Raw genomic sequence first — 24679 nt, 5'->3', positions numbered from 1 at the left:
ACAATGGGAGAACAAGAGGGTGCAAAAATTAAAGATGTTCTAGTAGCTTCAAATCTGTCACATCCTACTTTGGCTTGCTTAATTTTGCAACCTTAGAAAATTTTTGTTCTAAAGGAAGTTGCATGCGACATGTTTATATTTTCTGTGTAAGCACCACTCATTCAGTATTCTGAAAACTTCCAGCGTAGGAAGACAGATCTGTTAAGAACGATGAAAGAACAGTCTATGCTGTGCAACTGTAGGCCAATAAATTAATTTTTAAATACATCATTTAGCCTCACCAGATGGCAACATAATAAAATTTCTGCTTTTTTTTATTATAAACCACATCTGCTGTGTACCAGGATCTTCACTGAAAGGAGCACAGATTTTTACCTGTTGGATCTCTTGCAAGGAGATGGACTGGACTGTCCCGAGGAGCTAGTACTCAGAGTGCTATCAGGACTGCTGAGAGAACACACGCGGTCAATGTTCAGGGTGTTCTGGCAGGCTTCACAGTCAAGGCTACCCTTACACCTACCACACAAAAAGAAAGTGAGCAAACATACCATCTCTCATTCATTCTTTCCATACACCACTGACTTAGGTGTTATTATGGAATAAAAAGGGGTCAAATATTAGAAAAGGCCCCTTAAATGTAAATCAACATTGCTTCTTTTACATCCAAAACAGATTTTAAATCTTTTCAGAGTTCTAATGGAAATTCTAGACTAAACATGCATTTTTTGAAACCTACTAATTAAATACATTTTTTACTGAATCAATACTAAAACAAGTAGATAAAAGAGTTTACTACAACGGTTCAGAACCTTGAAACATTTGACTAAGTTTAGATTTAAAATACAAGTTCCTCCAGTTCAGAATCATTACAAGCAAAAACAAAGTCGAACAAACATTAAACTTTTAAGCCCTCTTTTTAAATGATACATGCTTTTTTGATAGCTTTGTGAAATAAAACTCCTTTGGGGGACCACACTCAGCATCTGCTTTTATACCCAAATGCACACCTTTTCGTACTGTTAGAGAAGTATTTTTTACCTATATGTATGTACCATTATCTACTGGATGCTGCTGCTAGAATGATAACATTGATTATACAAAGCCAGAAGACTAATACTCAACAAATAAATAGGATATGACCATATTAAGAAAAAAAGTATGCTGGACCTAAAAGTATTCTGTTTTGACCCAGTCCGTTACAAAAGAATAATAAATTATTTGCTTCCTGTTGCCAATGCCTAACGTACATAGAGTAACGAGGTGGACTTTTGAAAGTATTTTTCACTTTCAAATAATATACTGCTACAGTTAACTTCTTAGTGACATTTGATTACAGGTGCAATGTTTGCCTTTTTCTAACTCAGATTCATTAAATACAGTAGCTATGCTAAGACAGCTGTATTTAACTAACACCTTAATGAAAGTAAATATTGATTCTTACTCTCTCGGTGAATGTGTTCGTCCTATGTCATCTTCATCTGTGTCACTGCTGATGGTGATCACGCTGACTGCTGGGCTGGGGGAACCGGCAATGAAGATAGCCTGGCGCTGTTTGGTTGAAAGAGATGAATCAGGGTCCAGCCTGACCGATGCTTCACAACAGTTACTTTCCTGTCCTTCTGAGTTATGATTGTCCTGTGCTTCTATACAACTTATTCTCTTTACAGCCTTCAGGTTAAGTATCTTTGGAGATATAAAGGCTGAATTTTGAATATTGGTATTTTGTAACACGTTGCTCCTGCGAAGAAAACACACCATTTGACATTTAGTGAATCTCTGCCAACAGACCTGAAAACTGTACTATTTTTAACAAAAACGAAGCAAGCAATGTAGGCTAAAACACCAATTTTCTAAACTAACACAAAGAAAAATATAAACTGGGAAACACAGTCGTAAATACTCAGCATATATGATTTCAGACATTAAAAAAGAAAAAAATCCAGAAACATGCTAATAAGAAGCTATGTTGCCGCATCCAACCTAAGTAATATTGAAGACTGAAATTTGCAACAACACTCAATACAATACAATACATTGAAAATCCCATTTTCTTATAAACAAAAAAAGAAACTAAAATCCCATTTGGGTGAAAAACAACCAAACAAAACCTGGCCAGATTTCCTGCAAAGATTCTCCCTGCAAACAAAAAGCTGGCAGCCTCTGGATGAAATCCTTGCTTAAAACAAGACTGCTGAAATTGCCCTTTGTAACCCATGCTTTCCCCTTTACTGAGCGTCCCACCCCCTTGCAAATACTTTGTATGGCAGCGGGGCATATTTTTGTCAAGAAGCAGCTGAAGTATTTTTGGCCATCAGTGAAAGACAGACTATTCTTAAGATGACCGTAAGGCATACTGCAACCCTGTTGTACAGTATCTCTTTATTTTTAGTTTTCTAAAGCTGATATATCCTCATGCACATAAGCTTAGGAATATCTTATTAGAGCTACCTCAATATATTCTTATACCTTCCCAAAGGCTATAAAGACAACTTTGCTATCATGACAGGCACATACTAATCAACAGGAACTAAAACCTCTTAACTGCTGTAAGTATTTTTCCATCTAGTCTGTATTACCAAAATAAGACTGAAAACTTAGGGCAGAAAGAACAAATTTTCTCAAAAGACCATTTAAGTACAATCGTCGCTAACAAATATGCCACTTTTACAAGCTATTCCCCTGCCCACTGAACAGCAACTACAGGTACACTATCTCTGAATGTTAGAAATATTCTACCAACCTGTTCTGACACAGTTTGTTCCTCTTGGTAGCTGCAGGCTGAGGCCAGACAACGTGTGCAATGCCCACACTAAGTGGCTGAGGGGCAGACAAGGTTATCTGATGTGTTAAAAGAGGCTGCGGTATCATTGAATTGTAATGAGTGCCCTGGGTAATCATCTTCCTGAGGAAAAATAAAGGAAGTTTTAAACTGCAAGTCATTTGCATTGCATCCGTAGATCTCGTTAAACCCAAGCCATTAAGGTATCACACAAAAACATGTGGACTTACCCCCAGTCTCCAAGCCTCTGTGGGCCAGCCACAGGATCAGAGGCCAGAGATGTAGCAGGAGCTGCCACTGGCGCTACTTGCTGCCATGCAGGAACCAGTACTTGCTGGGTCTGATTCGACCATGTCTGTTGTGAAGCAGGGAAGATTTCATGATGCAAAGAACGACTGAATTTATATTAGGTGCTTGTATTTCAGCACAAAACAGAAGAGGGACTGCAACGGAACTCTACAGGGCAAAAATATTTACCAACTAATAATAAAACAGTAAGATTTTTACTTTGAAGTAAGCCAACCTGAGAAAGAATTCCTGCTCGAATCTGTAGTGGCTGAATTGCATGGGCTTGGGTCACCAACGGAACTGCATTATCCACCCTCAGGGAGAAACTGGTGGGTTTACTATGGTTTGTAGGAATTCCTGTCAGGGAGAAAAAACACATACCCAAGCTTTAAGCAAAACACCAGTCTTGCATATATTTTCTGAGCAGAATGCAAACATAAAGGATAATTTCACAACATTTTACTATTTTTTCTTGATGTGTTTACAATCTAATTCCATAATTTAGACTTTAAAACCAAATAAATCAACATCTATAAGATTTTTGTGCCATTACGTATCTGCACAAATATTTGATGCTGTAATTTCCAGAAAGAACTGCCAATAGCTACTATTTGGAAACAGACTACTAGAAAGCAGAACGACTTTGGCAGAAAGTTCTGCAAAGCTAAGCATTTTACCCTTTATCACAAATTACATTAAAAGTATTTGAAAGGAAGCAGACAAAAGTAACAGAACTGAATTTCAAAGCTTCTCACAGCTGACTCCTGCACATCTCACGCTCTCTATTTCCAGCTAGCTGAAACCCATTCCTGTTGGCTCTTACGGCTCGCAACGCCACATGTATAATGCCCCTATTTGTTACCAAGTCTTTTGTGGGAAACAACATAAAATTTTCTGTGTATGCCATCGAATATTTGCAGTAGAATTCATAATCCTATTCCTCCCTTTATCAAAATAATGCAAACCATAGCAGTGTTGGAATATTACCACAAGAAAATAATAGGAAAAAGATGCATCTCATGCTCTGTATAGATTTCACTATTGTCACAGGAAGCTAACAGACGTATAGGAATGCTGCAATGTTTACTACTACTAATATTTTTTTATATTATACTGTTAAACCGAAATGAAAGAAGAATTTCTTTTCAACAGATATTGCAACAGAACAGCTATGCTAGAAGAAAATACTGGCTAGGCAAATATACTAATTTCATCTTCTAACTGCACTTTGTGTCTTGTGCTTTAGTCAAAGACTAAGCAATGCATAATCAGAGATAACTACTAAAGAACTACTAAACTAAAGATTAAAAGCATTTTGTGTTTTTTTTTAAATCTTTACAATAAAGGATGAAAGAAAATAATCTGATGTAATTCTCTCGTGTCACAACACAATACTAAGTTATAGCAGTGCAGTCCAAAGCTTTTAATTTTGAAATGCTGTTGACTAATTTTTTCCACACAGCCATCTAGAACAGCAACATCTTAACTCTGCCAGAAGTAGCAAGCTTTAGCACTTCAGATATTCAACAGAGCAGCCAAGCAGGGAAACCTTGAAGCAGTGCCAGATACCATTAATATCCTTTTCCCTCCGTGTCAGCAACTCAACTTGTCACCTATGTGATGAAAACAATATATTCCCTTCATTCAAGCTGTAGCAGAATTTAAATTTGGAAATTTATCATCATACTAAGAATACAGTATACAGATCACAGATAAAAGTATTTGCCTGTACCGTTTCCTTTCCTATAATAACTTTATTCATCTGAGTATAATGAAAACAGTAGGGTTTTTATATTATGGAATACATCATTGTGTAAAACATATATGCAATTTAAATAAGAAATTACTTAGCCATACTGAGCGATCAGAAGGAAACCTACATGAAGCTGTGCATTTAGCTCATACAGCCTCTAACACCCTGCACAGTGAATATTCAGAGCTTTCATGAGTTTCTGGAACTCAACATAGATGCAGCAGCCACAAATAACATCACTGATAAACTCTGCCTTATCTGTCTTTAGATAAAGGGATAAAGACTTCCTGGGCTCTAAGTTTAGGTTAAAAGTCGTTTGGAGGGTTTTTTTGAGTGACTCTAGTGTGATTTCTAGAACTTCAAACAGCAGAGGGAGAACTAAGGAGCAGTTTGAAAGTGAAAAAAACCTACTTCCTATAAACTCCATCATTTCAAGATCTGATCTTAAAATAAAACTGAACCATCACCAAGTCAGATAAATTGCATCTTTGGGAATGAAGACTATAATCAAGCTAACTTAATAAGAAACCAATATAAACTGCCTTTCCCTCTCCATAAATGACTATTACTAGGATAAGAAATGCTGTTTTTCATCAGCTCCTCTCTGATCAGCCCATTATAAACAGAAAAAACAAGTTTTGCTTGATATGTTATGAGATCTAAATGAGGTTTTAAAGATTCCTCCAAAAAATAAGATCTACTTTTGCATGACACAAATGCATTTGTTTAGGGAAACAGAGGTCAGCTGCATTATCATATCTCCTTCTAGAGATGCGTATCCTTATTCAGTCGTTTGCTACACTGCGGAAACACTTCTGTGCTAGCATTTCCACCTCGCAGTCTTCCAAATGTTTCTGATAAATGAACCCTCAGCCAATTACTTCTTTTCATAAATACAAAATTGTATGCTTAACACAATTTTATCCGTTGTAATACAGAAGAGTTCAGCCAAGTTGCCCTTTCGTCCTCACAGCACAATGCAACAGCCATCAGAAAGCTGCGGCAGTTCTATCTAGCATTATAACCATAGGATAGTAAATGTGCCACTGTTTACGTAGGGCAGCTATGTCCTTAAATGAAGCCCCAAGTTTCCAGATGTTTTATTAAACATTCACTTGGAAGTCCAATAGAAAACCCCAACTTTATTATCCAGACAGATTTATCACAAGAACTGTTACATTTTTCTTATCCTTATCCCTAGGATACCCTAGGGATTTAGGGGGGGGGGGAACCCACCAAAAAAACCCTGAACAAATGAAAAAACCCAAGAAAACCACAACTGAACCAACAAACAAAAAAAATCCAACACACACAACCACCAAAAAAGAAACAAAAAATCTACACCACCAAAAAACCCACCATAACACTGATATTCCCCTCATCTTTCTTGTTTCCTCTCAAATTTTATTTCAGAATACCCTCCCCTTTCTTGCTTCAGCTTCCCCATTATGTCCCTCTATTTTATCAAAGAGAGAGATATATATGTATACATATGTATGCATTTGTGTGGTATATGAAGATGGGCTCTGGATTTTCTGCAGATGCTGATTTGCTATTTCTTTCAGAAAGGTGCAATGTATCCGGATCTAACTCACATGCTATTTTTTTATGACATAATTAAGTTCTTTTAAATATATAGCTTAAGCGAATATCACAGAAAACTCAAATACTGTTAATGGACAGACAGTAACGCTCGTATTTCAGGAATTGTAACAATTACACTTAAACATACCTTGAATAGTCGGAGGACATATAATCAATGCCTGTTGGAAAACATCACCGCAACCAAACTGAGCAGTTCCTGCCTGCAGTGGTATCCCTTGGTGCAAAACTGAATGGGCAGATGCAGTTAATGCCTATGGGAACAGATTCAACACAGGCAACATTATAACCGTGACTCCAAATCTCTCACACACTTGTCCCACTCCCACCAACTTATATCATAATCAACTAAAATAACTTATAAAAATTAAACTTTCAAATACGTTTCACGGGCAGCAGTCCTGATTGGCCACCGGAGGGCACTGTAACACAGCACTGCTTTGCTATGGCAATCCCAGCTTGGAACTTAATTTGGAAACGCACTGAATTCTAAACGGTTGGCTTGTTTGTTTGTTTAAGAAAACATTAGGAAAAAATGAGAGTAAAAGACAGAAGATTTTCTCACTTACTAGATGTACTTTTTCAATTATGAAATTAATTAGAGAAACTGCATTAACAGAATTTGTAATTAAAAAAAAGGTTTTTACCTGACTTCTTACTGGACCAATTTTGGTAAAGCTCGCAGTCAGATTAGCTGCAGTGCCTGAGGCAACTGGTCTCATAAGTGATGTTTTATTGCAATTATTTAAGTCATACAAATTTGATCTGCATTTGCAAACATCCATGATATGAAAACAGGACTTCACTCTATCAAAACCAGAAAATAAGTTGCTTTAATTAAATTTCATGTTGTTAAATGTATAAAAACAATTCCCCAGAACAAGGAAAAAAAAAAAGAGTTCAAAGCCCACAGTTCCACAGAATGGCATCATACACAGATGTTCATGTTAAATCTTTGTAATGCGCATTTTAAAATAAAGAAAAATACTGCTATTTCCTGCTCCTTGTATCTAACACCATTTTCTAATAACTGCGTACAAGGAGGAAGGACAGTTAACCAAATGGATGGAAAGCTCTTTTTTTCAGTGAAATGCTTGCACCTTAGGAAATCCACAGTGAAATACACAATTCCAGAACTGCAAGAAAACTTTCAAAATATTCCATATTAATCAATGCATAAAAGAAGGTATCTGAGACATTCATCTCAAGAGGAAATGCCTACCCTAGTTCTCAGTGTGTAACAGGAACTAAGGCTCTTCATACTTCCAAAAATCAAGCCCAAGTTTCTACAGTGTTGGAGTTTTATCAACCAGGCATATAAATGATAACTCACAATTCTATTGCTCTAAATGTTACTTTTCAGAAAAAAACACAGTTATTCAAACAGTTTCCTTGACCAGGTAGATGTGTCTAATATTGCAAGCACTTGAAAGAATTCTCTAAGACGTAATAACAATGACAAAAGATTTTCCTCTCCGACAGCAGATGAAACAACACCATGATACACATGAATCACTACAACGGAGATTTAAAAAAATAATTTTTGTGTGTTACATACTGGTTGCTATGAGGAAAATCAAGGAGGTGCTTCATGGTAACAAAAGAATGGTTCAGGGTCTCAGCTGGAGTGATTCTTAGATCAGCGTCGATCAGCAACATTTTCTTCAACAGACTGACAAATTCCCTCCTATCTGCCTTCTCTGCCAACAGGTCACTTCCTTCCAAATCCATCACCATGTTCACCTGGCATTGAACGAAACAGTCAGATAAAAGACATGCATATTGGTTTAACTCTTTCTGTTATTGCTTTCTACTATAAAATACTAATATTCAATTTTATCATGTGGAGCATGGTGAATTTGCTAGCTTATCCCAGTACAGTTGGCTTGGAATTGGTGACCTTTTTTCTGCACACACATTACTCCACTTGCACCTTCCCCAGCTAAAAAACCCTGAAGGCTTTATTCCGTTCTGGGACTTGCAATTTAAAAAGTAAGATTTGGGATAAAGATCTTTATATGGTCTAACTTAAACTACAGGAGTAGTCTTCAAAAAAGAATTTCAAACGTTTAAGCCAATCTTGTGAAAAGATTCGATTCTCTTTTCAGGAGGTGGAAGAGAATGAAAAATTTCCTTTTTTTATTGACTAGAGAGTTATAAAGCTAAAGAAAAGTGTGGAAACAGGTTTTTTTAAAAAAGAAAAAATATATGGAGAATTATATTGTTAAGATAGCAGAATTATACTGGAAATTATATAGTTAAGATAGCAGGATCCAGATGCATTTTTTTTTTACCCAGAATGTCAGATAAGGTAGAAGAGAAAGTATACATTATAAGTAAAATTAAAGGTTTCCCCCCAACACAAGGACAAGTACCATTGTTTAACGCAAGCAACGACCAAGGAAGATCTTTATAAAAAGCCCGAAGGACTGACATAGCTAGACACTTTTCTCAGAGCAACATACACAGAGAATAATGGATATGACTGATATACAATAAATAATATTCTAAAAGGTGTTTATTTCAAACTACTAAAATGTTTTAAAATCGCACATTCCTTTTACAAAGGAAGAATGCTTTAATACTTACATGCACTATATCATCCAAACTGTTGAAAATATACTTTCTGGCCTCTTTAGACTTCATACCTGTCTCTGCCTCGTGCTCTTCCAATGTCTCAAAAAAAGAAAAGGAAAGCTGAGTTTAGAAGTTGACAGTGAAGGACACTTATAGCTACAAAAGTAACCTTACATATTTATTGGCCTAATAAACCTGTTTTTCAAAAAAATAATTAATATTTCAATTGTATATTTGTACGCTGCTTTGCTGACTACTTTCATTTTCTAAATCGAAATCCAAAACCTACTGAATTTCACGTCTGAGTGATCACAGTACTGGATTACAAGAGATGGTTTGTAAATCACACAGGAAGTGCTGAAAGCCTAGCAAAACATTGTTTAATGAAACTCTCTCCTGTGCTTATGTTTTTATATATCACAGGTTTTCTATTACTCATATTTTACACATTTCCTCAAACTCAGACTTTTAACTCCAAGCAGCAGCAACATCATATTATCGTCAAAAAAAACCAAAACCCAAACAAACAAAACCAAAAAAACCAACCAGGTTCTGTTCAATTTCTCTTTGCTTTCTCTTTTGTTACTTTTATACTTCTGTTCCTTTGCATACACAACAGTTGGTATAAGTATTTTAAATACTGCAGTATGAAACAAACAATTAAATCCCAGAGAATGAATGCGATCACCTATCAGTGATTTATGAGCTGGAATACCACCTTCTGTTACAATTTTCCTCCTTCAACACAGACAGCACCAAGAGGCAAGTTTTGTTTTAACAGTCCATGTTGCAGGAGGCAAGGCAGGACCGCAGGGAAAAATTTTTTTAGCAAACTACAGAAAAGTTTTCAAAATTAACTTTGACAAAAACTGCGACCAATGACCAATGGTCCGTACCAAAACTCCTTTCTTCCCCCAAAACAGCATTTAGTTGGATGCAAGAGAATTAGCCTCTGCAAGGTACCAGCTTCGGAAAATGGGGAGGGCTGTTTGCATCAAGAACTCATTTAGGTTCTCCAACATGGAAAAGCCAGATGTAAACTGTCACCTAATGATCAACCGCCCAAAAAACTGGAATAATCAGGATGGTGTAATCGGAGAATCTTTACATAACCCGACCCGGCAGCATTACGGCAGGGCAGCACCGGCCCCAGCCACTCGGCCCAACACCTCGGGGGATTTACTAAGTTACTGTGGAGAGTTATGCAACTTGTGCTTTGAGCTCCTCAGCTGTTTGTTACTGCAGAATCTTTATGCCAACTGTAACCGTCTCCTGACTCCTCCATAAATTTGGTGAAGCAGCACCATGAAGTAGTACAATTTAAAAAAAAAAATAAATATTTGCATAGGAAGTTAAACCTCTGCTTATGGCCAGTGTGCAATAATGTTGCTTAGAGAGAAGAAAGGTGTGCAGACCATAAAAGTACATGTTTTTAATTTCATCTGCTTTCATTGTATTGCAGCTTCTAGCCAACAGAGACTGTTTTAGCATGAGATCTGAAGGAAATGATCTGTACACAGTCAAGTTGTTTCTTAATCCCCCTTCTCCTTGGAACTTCTGGTCCTGAAGCCAGTTTTGAACAATTTTTGACAGAGCAGTTTGGGCATCAGAGACAAATTCTTTAAAGTGAAGTGAAAAGCATTGACCGAGCAAGAGAAAAAAAACCAAAACTTTATTTAGTACCTCTGGAGATACAAGGGTTCATTTGAATTCAATGCTCTCTCTCCACCTGGCACCGGTGCACTGGCCGCCCAGCCACCACACAGGCGGGCAGCTGCACCAGACCTGCCCCTGGGCCAGCCGGCGGGGAGGAAACGTGGGCATGAGCTCGGAGCACCGGTTTTAAGTAATGGGAAAAATGGCAGGGATACAGAGCTCGGACTGATAAAAATCACAGGGTATGTGGAAGGGAGCCAACAATATCATAGTAAATCTTGGCCTCTCTGGCTTCTCTGCTCACAAAATAATACACTGTTTTCTACTATATTATACTGTTTACCTTTAATCTCCAACTAGAATATGGTGCATCCGTTTCTCTACAGAAAAATCTTGCAGTTTTCGTACCCATGCTTAACAACTGCTCTCCTGGCAAACCTTGAGTCTGTGAAATGTAACGAATCTGAGGAAGGAAAAACAAAGAAAAACATGGGAAATAATTTACCTCTGATTTCCAAAATCTGATCCACACAGTTAGAAACTTGTCATTTCATTTAAAAAACGGCAAAATGAACCACCCTCTTAGCACCCTAGTTCGACAACTACACCTTACATAGGGGAGAAACCTAACACTGAGCGCTTGATACTGCTTTCTCCATCTCTCAGAGAAAGCCATACATAAACAAACTTCTGAAGTGACCTATATAAGCAAGCTTTTAAAGTTCGGTCACAGAAATGAGGAGCTGGGGAGAGTGGCTGTCATTACTTCCTCAACCCATGCAAATACTAAATGTGGTATTTTCATTCTAAACAGGAAAATTAGTAGGAGTGCTTTGCTTGCATACGTAAGTTTGATGATTTTTTTTTTTTATGATATACTCTCACTATACAATGCTATAAAAATCCTTCCCATTTGCTGTTTCCAGTGTATCAGTCTTTTACGTGTCTGACACAATTGCATTTCAAACCAATGTTTCACTTGGAAAGGGAGTGCGCATACAACCTCTAGGCATCCAGCAAATGATACTGTTCTCATCTCAGAAAATCTGCTACTGAATGTGATGGGAATGGACTAGTTTGATTCACGAAATGCTCAGATGTTCTTTTCCACTGAAATGATTAACACGCATTTATTTTAGAAGATCATTTACTATACATTTTTCATTACCTTTCTTATCGTTGATGATAGAAAGTATTACCTAAAATAGTTACGATTCAAAGCTTCAACAGAATTCTGTTGAAACAACATGTTATGATGTGGTTTTAATTACTGTGCATGCAATGCTAACTCACTGCACAACGGGGGGGGGGGGGTTATCCCAGAAGTAATACTACTTTAAAAATTAAAAAAACCCACCACCTTCAGAAAGACAAAGTGGAAGAATAATTGGCAATAATTGAAAACTAAGTTTGTTACAGGTCAGGGTGGAGGGAGTACAGATTCCAACAGTCAGGGCTGAAGGTCCAAGGGGAGCGAGGGCTGAAGGGTGTTGGGCAGGGTCCCACACCACACACCTCCACAGAGGGGCTGCTGGTGTGGGCCAGCCCCTGGAAAAGGTGGAGTAGCTGGAGAATAAGAAAGAATGGAAGAAAGGAAAAAATCAAAAGGAGGGAGCGGTGAAATACACCAAACCAGAAACTGGGAGATAAGATGAATTCAGTGGAAGACAGAGGACTTGAGAGCTAGGAGCACCTGAGAAGAGAAAAACTGATGGGCAGTAGAGAGGAAAGGTACGCACAAGGTTTCTGCTGGTAAATGATAGACCAAAGCGGGAGGAACTAAGCACAATGCTGCCAAGTTTTGGTATTTGGTATCCTCCGTAATTCCCTCCATAATCCCACTCCGACCAGGAATCTTTCTAGATCATTTGGTTGTTTTCTAAGCATATTATAAAGCCTTAGAAATTAGGGGGGGAAAGACAATGCATTTATTCAAAAATTTAGCAGTTAAGCACCTGTGCCCGTTTTTAATGAGTATTAAAGCTCATGAAGACATGGCTATTTTCCACTGAGAAGTACAGCTGTTACTGGATATAATCACAAATGAATATAATAACTAAGAGCTTCCTTTCAAGGGCTAGTGTGTTGGTTGCCACATGCCAGGGGGACAGGGGGAAATGCAGCATAAAGCCCTTGCCTGTTCCTTTACTTGGTGACACACACCACATAGCTGGAAGAAAGGAATTTCCTTGGGAGCCATTTCCTATGACTGCTGTGCTTGTGTACATGGAGGAAAACCCTGAATCAAATTTCTCTGAAGCAAGCTTCGCAGACCTGCTTGAGCACAATGCCAAGGTAATTCCTGCTGGTACGGAAGAGGTTACAGCTCCTCTTCCACCACAACTTCTCCAACATGAAGATCAGACAAGTTGCAAGACAAATTATTAACTGATGCTTCCAGCAAACTTGAATGATATGTCTGTCTTTAACTAGATGTCTTTGAAACTCAGTATTCATTTGTGAAGCAAGCAGAAAATCTTATGGGGATCAGGATTAACCCCTAATCCATGTAGTCCTTTGCATGAAGTACAGCATCTTGGAAGGTGGCTGTCACTGGTGACAATGCTGTTTACTTGCATTGTCCGGCAGTATCTAGAGGTCGAGCCATGTTTTTCCTGGGCCTACAACAGCAAGAAACAAATGACAGGAATACACTGTCATAAGGACCTGGCTGTCCGAAACTGAGAAAAGACGAGCCAATGAGCACTAAGAAGGTAGGTATTCTGTGCACTGTGCTAAACTGCCTTCATCTGCCTGGGTTTCATACACGACAAGATGGCTGTGGTGCAGCGGGGGAAAGAAGGTCTTTTCTTTGCAAATGAGACTCCGTATTATTCTGAAAAAACATCCTCATAATTATGAGATTGAGCTTTACACTGTTACTGCTCTCCGTATGGAAGTCAGAGGCTCACAGCTATGTAAGCCTGTTGGCACACATTAACAGTCTGGGCTGCTGCCGTCATGATAAATCACAAGTTAATTTGAGGAAAGAATCAGGACATGGGCAGCATTCTCCACCATTCAAATCCCTACTGCATCCTAAGTGACTGAAGATGTGGTCCAAAGCCATGTTCCACATCCAGAAGCAGCATCTGCCTATATGTGAGATCATGATCAGAAGATGATGAACTGGGCTTACAAGTCCTTCTTCACCCACAGCAGCATCCCTTTTAACAGCTACTTAACAGCAGTACAGGGTCAAAAGTGAAAGTAATTCTGGAAATTACATGTTTTGGCACTTTTTTTGAAAGTCCAGATCTGCTCCTGCAGTTTCTTCCAAAATAAGAGGTAAATAAATTTGCTAAGTTCTTGGAAATTTTTGAGACAGTATTACAGATTCTTTCCAAAAACAAATGCCTTCACTTTTTCCTTAAAGAACATAATGAATTCTACGCTTGTTAGTTGTTATGTTCTTCATTTTAACAGCAATACCTTGCACAAAAGTCTTCTAAATGCACCAAGGCCTCAACCCATGTTCCACTCGTAGCTTACTTCCCACCCATGAAACACTGAATTTTGTGTAAATGAAGGAAAATGAAATATGAAATGTTACCAAAATCAACACAAAAATCAATATATCCCCTGACAGTGGTTTTACCAAAAGGATTTTTAGAAAAGAAGGTCTGATCTGTAAGCACAGGGAGCCAAAAGCCCAATATATGAAGACCAGGTTTTGAATAACCTAAACAACATGCTGGAGGAACTGCCCCTGAACTGAACGCTGAATTAAAGATGTAGGAGTTAGTAACAAGCCAGTGCTGTTACATCTGGGATTTTCAGGAGATTTCTTCACTTTCAAAGTTCAAAACCAGGCAGCGATAGTCACAATGCTGATTACATTCCTTCCAAATTTCTACACTGTGCTAGAAAATTAAAGACTTCTCTCTCTTAAGTGTTTTCAATAGAAAAGGTTCTACATCGTTTATTAGAAACAACTGGTTTTTTTCAGCTCACTAATGCCAATGGTGTCAGTAGTTGAAAACTCCAACAAAGCAAAGGCATGGCTTCAACAGCTTCAAGCTTTACCATTGCATATATACAGTATTATTGCAACAGTTGATTCTCATTCCTCGTGAAGTGTAGCGTCTCAAATCTTTGAGCTATGCTGGATTTCCAGAAAGCGTCAGGAAGTATTCAGAAGGCAACTAATACTGACATCGGAACAGATGTTCCAGAGTCAACCCTGTTCACAGCAAGTGAAAGAGAGATTACAATGCAATGATAGTGGCCACAAACATTGGCTTTCATCAGAAAAAGCAGCTTCAATACTAACATTTATTTTGCAAGATAGAAAAAAAAAAAACCAACAAATTGAACTTTAATTCAGAAAAGCAGCACAATATACAGTTTGGTCTAGAAACAGGATTTATGTTTCTAGGACCATCAGTAAGACTAAATTAAAAGCATCGAACAGACTTGAAGAAATACTACTTAATAGGGGATGATATTAAGATTTGAAATCCTGGCTTTAATGATCTGAAATTCTTAAGTTGCAGAAAGTGTGCATATGCTTGTGAAATTTATTCTACTACCTGGTCATATTCCAGTGCTCCTGGGTACAGTGGCCATCCAAGAAACAGCTCTGCAATCACACACCCTAAAGACCACATGTCTATGGCTTCACAAAACGGCAATCCCAGTATGATCTCTGGTGCTCTGCAAATTAAACATGGTTACTGAATTTTTTTCTTAGGGAAAAAAGATAATTCAACAATCCAACATAACAAAAAACCCCCAAAATCTGTTATTTGAAAACAGAAGCTAATTATATCAATAAAATCATAACATCAGAAATCGCATTTTTCTTTACCTAGATAAACCGTGGTAAAATTTTGAAGCTCTGAGATTTTTTTTCCTATAAATATCAGTTTGCTACATACATCAAAGTAATTGATATGCCTGAAAAACAGAATGTCACTGATTCAACATTTTTGCCTTTCCTCCAGTATGCCCCAAATGATTCGTCCACTCAATGTCATATGCCTGTAACCACATTCTAAACACAATACAGTCATCTATCTCAAAAACAAACAAAAAGTTCCATCTGAAAATACACTTGCACACTTCCCAACTGGACAGTACACTTAAAGCTATTTAAAATACCAATTTAATTACATAACTGCAAATCCCTTAATGCACTCAAATCAGTTCAGTGTGATCAATTTTTAAATCACTTAAATGAAACTACTGCACTTGCTGAAGAGATACGGTCTGATTTTTCACCTAAAAACCCCCTGAATTATTTAACTAACAGCATTTGAATTTATTTCTGTACTCAAGAACCAGAAAAATTGGTATTGACACAGCTGCTAAAGGAGCTTTTAACATTTCTGTTCACGTGGAACAAAACTCAAGTATTTCACAGATATCCATTTTAATTGCATTTATTCTTTTTAAACCTTCCCTCCCAGTTCATTCAAGCTATTAACAAAAGGAAGAAGAATTAAAATATATCTGCATGCCAATATAGAAAGAGGACTGGAGACATAAAGTATTATTTAAAGCATCACACTATAAAGTGATTTAATTTTAAAACAGACAATCTGCTATTAGTTTAATGTGCCACAGAACAATAGGAAGGTGGTTAAAACTAACAGAGTAATTCCCACTGCAGCTGGGCAGAGGAGTAGCATTCAACTGACCAGGTAACATGCCAGTAGGGAAAATCGTGATTTCTCACCTATGTAAAAGCTTAAAAATCTTACACTTCAGCACATGCTGGTGTATCATATTGACACTCCACATACAAAACAGAATCCCTGACCATAGTAAATTCCTACATATCTCATTTATCTTCTCCTCTGACATTAGCTTTATCAAAATATTCTTTAATTCACCAAAATGTACTGGGTTGGGAAAAAATTCCTATTTTCATGCTACACTGGGACAGAGAAACTATTTTGTAGTATACAGCAGACCAAGAGCTGAAGCATCTCCATCCCTTTTCACAATCAGTAGTTGGCAGAAGCTGTACGTAGACACACTCCAAGGATGCACGTTCACCACTGGCGAGGGAATCCCAATGCTCTGCCCCATCCCTGACCAGTGAAACCACACAGGCTTCTGCTACGGGGAAAAATCTGAGACTTTCCAGAGATAAGAAAGTCTACAGGACAGGATATTCTGTTAAATATTTATGCACTTTCCATTCATGCCAGCGCTTCAGTTCTTCCCATCCTTGTCACAAACCATTTCGGATGCGATTATACGAAGGATAAATCTTGCCACACTGGCAGTGAAACTGGAGAGGCTGTTTTCCACTGCCCTCAAAGATTTGATTACAATAAACTTCTAGGGATCAAACATAACATATTTTTGTAATGCAGGATCACGACACTGCAGTAAGTATTAGCTAGTTTCGTTATCCAAGAAATAAATTTGATCTATCTAGATGCCGCAGGACTAGAAATAGCCATAAGAAACGTCTGCCTTCAGCCTGGCTGGGTGCCAGCCTGCGTATGGTTGTTAGAGATCTCTGTTAAAATACGCTTCCTTTTGTTGTATTATGTTACAGCCCTGAATAGTTAATGAATATACACACAGCCTATGGATGTGGGGCTTTAACAAATGCTTCTGCTAAAATAAGCTCTTTAAAACCTCTTACATTTACTGAACAGTTAATACGTGCACCATATAAAAATAGCCACAGTCAGTCAGTCTGTCGCTCGTCTCTTTTGAGGGATAGGACTGCAAATAGAAGGAGGACAAGGGTAGATATGATGACAAAAAAAAAAAAAAGGTTTACTGTATTTCACAATATAGTAATGTGTTAGCTTTTCAAGGGTACCAAGTAGTTCTGTGATACCAATAAAAGTGCTAACAAGTCTAAGGAAAAGGGACGTATCTAAGGAGAGGCAGGACCGATGCTCCTCACTTCCCAAAACCTGACCTACCATCCAAAAAGGAGGAGGAAATAAATGTGCTCCCAAACAGGGCTACCCACATCTCACTACCGTACAGTGAACAAAAATCACTTTCAGGCTAGCTTGAAGTGAGGAAGATAAAGAGCTGCTGCTCCACAGAAATTTCAAATTGGCTGTTTTTCAGGTTCAACGTCTCCTACCATGGCCTCATGCTGGTCCCTAAAACCGAGCAAGTCTCCCACAGCAGACAAACTTAAGAAGAACTTGTACTGGGTTTGATTAGGTTTAGATTGGTTTTAACCAGCTCAAATGTTTTAACCAGCTCAAATATTTTTGATAAAGGAAAACAGTTTGTTAATGGTATGCTCAAAAGCACAATTTTTTTTCCTCCCTCTTCTTTTAAACATCCAGTTAAAATCTATTTGAACAACTGGGGAGCAAATGGTTAAAGAGAAGGGAATCATTCTTCAATTTTTCTTTTTTTGAGATTATCCACAGCTCTTTTTTCATGCAAGAAATATTTTTACATAAATTCCCTTTCCTAACTGCAACCAAAGACATTAAATTAAGTGGTAGGAAATCCAGATGTCCCAACACAGTCACTTTAACATCAGATTACTGAAAGAAGACTGTAACTTAGTACTTCTCTCTCTCAAAACAAGACCACACACACTATTGCTTGGTATCTACTGCAGATGACAAGATGCTCAGTATACCAAAAGCTACTGTAGTCCCCAATCTAGTAAACAGCATCTCTTTTCACATACCGAGACATCAACAAGGAGAACACCAGAATTTTCTAAACTTAAGGATACCAAATCTTACTTAAATGTACTTAAATGAAATTAAAAGCAAGATTTTACAGAAAGTGCATGTATTTCTCCTTCTTATCAATGTTAATTGCTTATCAATGTTAATTAAACATTAATTAAAGACTTTAACAGAAAACTTCATTTATAATTTGAAATGCAATGTTACTACACTGGAAAGAGTCACTTTATTAAGCAATAATTCCTAGACTAACACATCTGAAATCCTTCTTTCTCACTTGACACAGCACAGCTCAATTCAACTCTCTTGAAGCAGACTTTTCAATTGGAAATATTTATAAAGATGAAAGATGCAAATGAATATTTGTTTCACCTGCTTGTTTGGATAGTCACATTTCTATTTATTACATCACAGACCATGAATATACATAGTATTCTATAGGGTTTTGTAAGCTTATGAGGAAAGAAACTACACAATTTGTTCTGTTAACTTGCTTAAAGACCAGAACATTTCATAAAATCATTTAGCTTCAGCATGTTAGCCAGCTTAGAAAGAAGCAACAAAATAAGCACATTTGAAGAAAAGTGAAATAATTCCTCGAGGGAGGGTTAAAAAAAAACAACCAAACAAGCAAAAACTACACATAAATCAAAATCTTAGCAGAGTAACAGAAAAATTCTTCCAACCTTTACACTGGGGGAGCAAAGACCAATGAGCAAGAATTAGCCATAATAAAAAAGTAAGTCATGACAAAAACTGTAAGAAATCAAGCCATTTCAAATGATCACTACCTAGAAGTCCCCAGACAGAAATCCAATTTAGAACAAAAGTTCAATGAAAAAGATAAAAACCAACAGTTAATGTAACATAGTAACAACTGAAGAACAGCATAAAACAATAAAACCAGCAGCTTCCTGGAACTGCTAACTTTATGAAAAATTCTGTTGAATGCACAAATAATTTCTCAAATATGTTTCCACTGAAGGTCCTCTAACAATTATACGTACACCCCTCACATATCAAGGAAATTAGATTAAAGACTGAGCAATTTTTATTTCTATTTCTCTTCTGGCAGTATGAAAGGGTCAATGTATCTACTGTCTACCACATGCCATTGTTTTATTTATTGACCACCAGGTTGCCACTCTCCAGATGAGAGAAGACTGTATAAATAGCCTTCCTACCCTCATGCCTCCCACTCCTTTCAACACATCCACGTAATTTCTCTCCAAGACCAAAACCTTTAGCCACCACCTTAGTTGGTTGGTATACCGACTTCCATGCCAGAAGCTGAAGGTAACGGTGCCATATGAGGAACATGGAGCTACTTTCTCTCCCCAAGTGCTATTGCCTACCCCAAAGATGCTGGACATCAGTAATGCTGGTATATCCTTGGCAGCGTTACCTCTTCATTACAGGTTTTGCAGTAATATTCCTTCCAAACAGGCATATTAGCCTTATCAAGCCATTTTGACTTTGCAATTTAAAACACACTGAATGAAAATTTTAATACTATCTCTCCATAATTTTTGGCTTCTCTGTATTTATATAGTTGAACACAAATGCAGACAGTGCTTCTAATATGAGCACACAACACAAAATTTATACTCTTCCCATATAAACCAAACATTACTACCCCTCATTACCAATGTTCATTGTGACAATGCCAAATACCTCATCTGCTCAGGATACAGCACACGGTCATCATTGTAACGGGTACCTATGCAAAGAAGTCATCAAAAGGGTAGGTTGTTTATCTTTTTTATTAATGACTTTTTCAAAGCCATCCTATGAATCAAAAGAACTCATGTAAATTAATCCAATTTGCAAGAGTTATAGTCAAAATGGATTACAAACCTGAGAATAACACTTTCACCCCCCACTAACATTACTAGCGTAACACAAACATATACTTTATGAAAGAAGTAATTAGATATGGGTTGTGAGATGTATAGTTCTTCACCTAAAGAAAGGAGGTCTAAGAGAAAGATCAGATGCAGTAAAGTTGTTAACGAGAGATGGCAATGAGCATTCTAATGAGTATTCTCACGTACAATTCATTTTCTTCAACTACCAGTCTTCATCATCAATGCAGAGGAGTGCAAACCTTTCTAAGAGATCTGCAAGAACATAGGAAAGACTCTAGGCTAGAGGGATCCAAATCAAGGTGGCAATACTCAGAAAAAACCCACAGGCAAGTACACTTCAATAATCTGAAGGATGCAAGGGGAATGAACCATGTAATGACAAAATCTGTGGATGATGAAGGATGTCAAGAACAGCTGGTTCTCTAGTGCATTTGTGCTGGACTTCAGAAGGAATTTCAAACATGCAATTAGAGCAACACAATGACAGGCAGTAGAGCATACATGGTGTATAATAAACCATAGTGAAAATTAATGTACATTATTCGTTCATTAATTAATTACCCATAAGAATTAATAGGTTATAAATTAACCAACTTTCCAATGAAAAAATCTAGATAAACTTACAGGTTACTCGCGAAAAATATCTTACACTTGGGAGCAAAAATAATCAGGATATCAGTATTTATTTTTAAAGGAGAAAAGACATACTGAAAATTATTATGTCTTACATAAAACTAGTGATATTCCCTCACCTTGAATAGTGTGTGCTCACTTTTGAATTCTGTGTTCAGTTTTGGTCACCCCCATCTGAAAAAGGATACATCAAATAGAAAAGACGCAGAGAAGGACAATATAAATTAAAGACTTTAAGAGACTTAGGTACAAGAAGAAACCCTAGTTAGAATTATAAAGCTTCAGGAAAGAATGAATGACCACTAACAGTACTCAAATTATATGTAAAATAATGGAAGAGAAGCAGCCAGGTGTTTCTAATGCCCTGCCTTGCTACAGAAGACCAAGGAATCCCCCACACCCTTTGAGATTAAAGACTGATGTAAATTTAAAAGGTTTTTTCTTTAAAGCCAGAATACTATTAGCCTTTGAATCACAGGCCACTGTTGAGTTAAAAAAATATTAAGAGTATTTAAGAACGGATCAACAGAAAAAACATCCACAATGGCTCTAGGTTAAACAGCAAGGTTCGTATCGATGGACAATAAAACAGCCATCAGCTGTGTAGAGCTGTAAGAAACGCATTAGAAGACACTGAAGTGCAACCTTCTGCTATGGTAAATTTTCTCCAGTGGCTAAATACCAGAAGACATAGACCATGGACATATGTATCTCATTTCCTACATATTAAAATCACTATTGTTGCACAAAGGTAAGAGCTACTCAAGCAAATCCCTTGATCCAAACTAAAATGTCTCTACAATCTTCTTCGTGGTCAGAATATTTTTTATTTGTAATGACTTTTCGTCAGAATAAGAATTATGTCAATAAAATTTATGGAAGTCTTTAAAAAAGTCATGTTACAAATAAGATGCTCACTTGAGTAATTTTTTTCTTTTTTAAGACCACTTTCATAGTTGAATTGTCTCTTGCTTTTAAGTCCATTGAGATGTTTGAATACAGATTGGTAGTGTCATGTGTTAATGTACATTAGGTCTTTGAAATGCAAGTACGGTACACTATGCCAGACAACGAGCCTTCCTCCCTATCCTTTGAAAGGATTGTTGCTGTAAATCTATAATGCAAAGCTGCATTATAGATTTGCATTCACAATCCTGGGTTTTCTTGTACAGTTTTCTAGTGTTCTTTTAACTCTACTATGATCAGGCTTTAGGAAGTACATAACTAGCAAATTCTGATTTTTTTTGTTTTTGGGGGTTTTTTGGGTTTTTTTAAACTCTTAAGAAGGTAAGAGGATTTAAACTGAAAGCAAACATGTAAGCGCTCAGAAACAGACTCTGGAAACATTAGTTAAGCTGGACAGGGTATCTGTGTCTTTGAGGTGGCAGGAAAGAACCAAAAATAGCACTTTGCAATTTAGGACTATGTCACCATATATCACAACACACAGGAAGAATAAATATGTTCAAGAAGATATGAGAAGTTATCCCCTTCATTCATAATTTCATTCCTCCTTTGAAGAAGTTTGGTGCACTACCAGACCCTCACATGGCCAAGTGATAGTGAAGACAGGAGGAAATTAGTTGCTGTATCTCCTGTAAACTTCTAAGGCCACAGTATTGCTGTGGTGGTGTCCACAGCACTGCGCAAAAGGAATTCTCATTTCCTGATAGAAAAAAAATTCATTTTAGCATAATAAAACTTTTTCATAGAACTATACAATGTTCAATGGCTAGAAAAGACCTACTCAACATCACAGCCTTCCAGTGATATATATAATGTACAAGACTGACATGCAGCTGCCAGTTTAACTTTGAACCCTGATCTGACCTTGAGAAGGAGACAGGATTTAAAAACCTTATATAGAGAGTAGCCCAAATATATAACTACTTACAAAAAGAAACAATCACTACAAAAAGAGAGAATTCAAACATAGGACTCGCAACTGAAGGGAGAGAGGAAAAAAGACAACAGGAAACCAAACCAGACAAATAACAAATAAATCTTAGGTAATTTCATCAAATAAAACAAAATTACAAGCAAACTATCCTAGCACTCTTTTCTGATACTGAAAAATAATTTTGTTTTGAAAGAGCCATCACAAATTTTAACTTAATACACCTTCTCTTACCACTTACGAGAAGTAGTGAAGATAAAAAAGGAAAAACTAAATATTTATTTTTTTTCCAGCTGAGATTAATAAAATAAGAAATGATTTCAACAGATTCTTTTCTACTTATTCACTATCTCCAGTGAAATGAGATGCTGATTTTATTAAAACCAGAAGATGTTTATGCTTCTGTCTTTTCATGATTTTGTTTTTCCTCAGAAAGACTGCAACTTACCAAGTGATTTATGTACTTGATATGGTAAGCAGTTTTTGAATTACATGAAAATTAAGCAAAGTAGATACTGATGTAGCAATATAATGAAGAAAACTGTGTACAGAGAAACTCCTCAGATGCTTTATTGGCAAATAAAGTCTGCAATTTAATATATTTTATTTATGTTTTGGATAGCAAAGTGTCAATATTCAAAGCATCAAATGAGGTTACTTACCGATAACTGAATTTGGACAATATCCTTTGTGTACTTGCACTGGTATGCTTTACTCTTAATTGTGAAACCACCTTGCAGTGCTTTATCCTTGAAAGAGTCAGAGGTTGCAAGAGATGGTCGCACAGACGTTGCCTCTGTCCTCACCTGCAGCAGGGAACGTGCTCTGCCTAAACACCGCGCTCCGCTCGTACTGACAACCTCAAAGTGCTGAATAAGGCGCACAGTTCGGGCGGCACACCGAAGTCAAAGTCCCATCTCAAACAGGCAAGTTTCCTCATCTCCTGCCTTCCTACGGAGTACACAGTTGCGTCTGCAGCCTCCCAAATCCTGCCCAGGAGTACAGGGTATTACAGGCTGTACAGGTGTGTATGGATGTTTATACACACAGATGTCTAAATTCTTATTTCACACATCTCTTACTAGAAAGACCTAGACACCCTTTCTTCCGCAGTTTTGCAAACAGTCATACTAACTTCCTGAGCTGCAATAATGGCCTATGCATCTAATTTAATGAGATGGTCTCTATCATATAGTTTGTTGCTCCTGACATGCATCCCTATATGTTACAACCACCTTCGGGGTTTTTTTCCCCCTCTCTTCTTTCTTTTTACTGGGGCAGGACAGGAGGAGGGATGGGAAGGGAAAAGAAGAAACACCCAGAAAATGAAAACATCCAAAATCTTGTGCCAAAACAAAAACCCAAGCTGAGCTGGTGAATTGCCCAGATTATTTTTGACGAAAACCTAGCTTGAAATTATCTTACTTGGAACAGAGATAGAAGTTAGGGCAAGCACAAGTAACTGTGGAAGGCCACGCAGGGGGGCAGGTAGCAACCATAAACTGGCCTCTACCCGAGGAGAGGATCAAACACTAGCAATGATTTCCAGCTCAGAACAAGCAGAAGAGAAAAATGAGAACACCACATTGTGGGAGATTTCAAGGCCTCACAAATCAGAGATGCCAGATCTTAATTCCTCCCACCCTTTGCTTTCTTATTGTTGATTTTGTGGGAATATCAATTTCTAAGTCTGTAAGGGTCTCCATGGACTTGCAGTGCCCAAACACACCAGCTGAAGAACAGGTAGGGAGTTTCTACAAAAGAGTAATAAGCACGACTGTATTTGCTTGTAGCATCCTCGTCAAGAATAGCAAGACCTTGTAAGTCAGTTTTGTATGAAGGCTGCTTGCGCTTTCACCCCTGATGACGACACTCCTACATCTGGACTGAGGGTACAAAGTCATGGTGGTCCTAAAGAAGCAAGCAGCCTGTTCCCACTGTAAAAACCCTACCAAGGGACTCTCACCAGACATAAGGCAATGGAAAAAGGTA

The 24679-nt window shown here is 37.5% G+C and overlaps 1 protein-coding gene across 1 annotated transcript in view; it reads right to left on the bottom strand.

Annotated features, from left to right (window-relative positions):
- The window catches only part of HIPK3 (homeodomain interacting protein kinase 3), a 78871-nt gene that overhangs the window by 11012 nt on the left and 43180 nt on the right, over positions 1-24679 (bottom strand). Inside the window, exons 3-13 of the mRNA XM_059825715.1 lie at positions 15188-15311; positions 10999-11118; positions 9012-9098; positions 7981-8165; positions 7070-7229; positions 6553-6676; positions 3303-3424; positions 3010-3134; positions 2741-2902; positions 1442-1738; positions 376-516 (exon numbers count right to left, since the gene is read on the bottom strand). Coding sequence (XP_059681698.1) covers positions 376-516; positions 1442-1738; positions 2741-2902; positions 3010-3134; positions 3303-3424; positions 6553-6676; positions 7070-7229; positions 7981-8165; positions 9012-9098; positions 10999-11118; positions 15188-15311 — 1647 coding nt within the window. The remainder of the gene's footprint in view (positions 1-375; positions 517-1441; positions 1739-2740; positions 2903-3009; positions 3135-3302; positions 3425-6552; positions 6677-7069; positions 7230-7980; positions 8166-9011; positions 9099-10998; positions 11119-15187; positions 15312-24679) is intronic.

Source organism: Gavia stellata, chromosome 17 (assembly GCF_030936135.1).
Source record: "Gavia stellata isolate bGavSte3 chromosome 17, bGavSte3.hap2, whole genome shotgun sequence".
In the NCBI taxonomy this organism is placed as follows: Eukaryota; Metazoa; Chordata; class Aves; order Gaviiformes; family Gaviidae; genus Gavia; species Gavia stellata.
The sequence above is the reverse complement of the archived record's forward strand: the minus strand, read 5'-3'. Positions and strand labels throughout refer to the sequence as shown.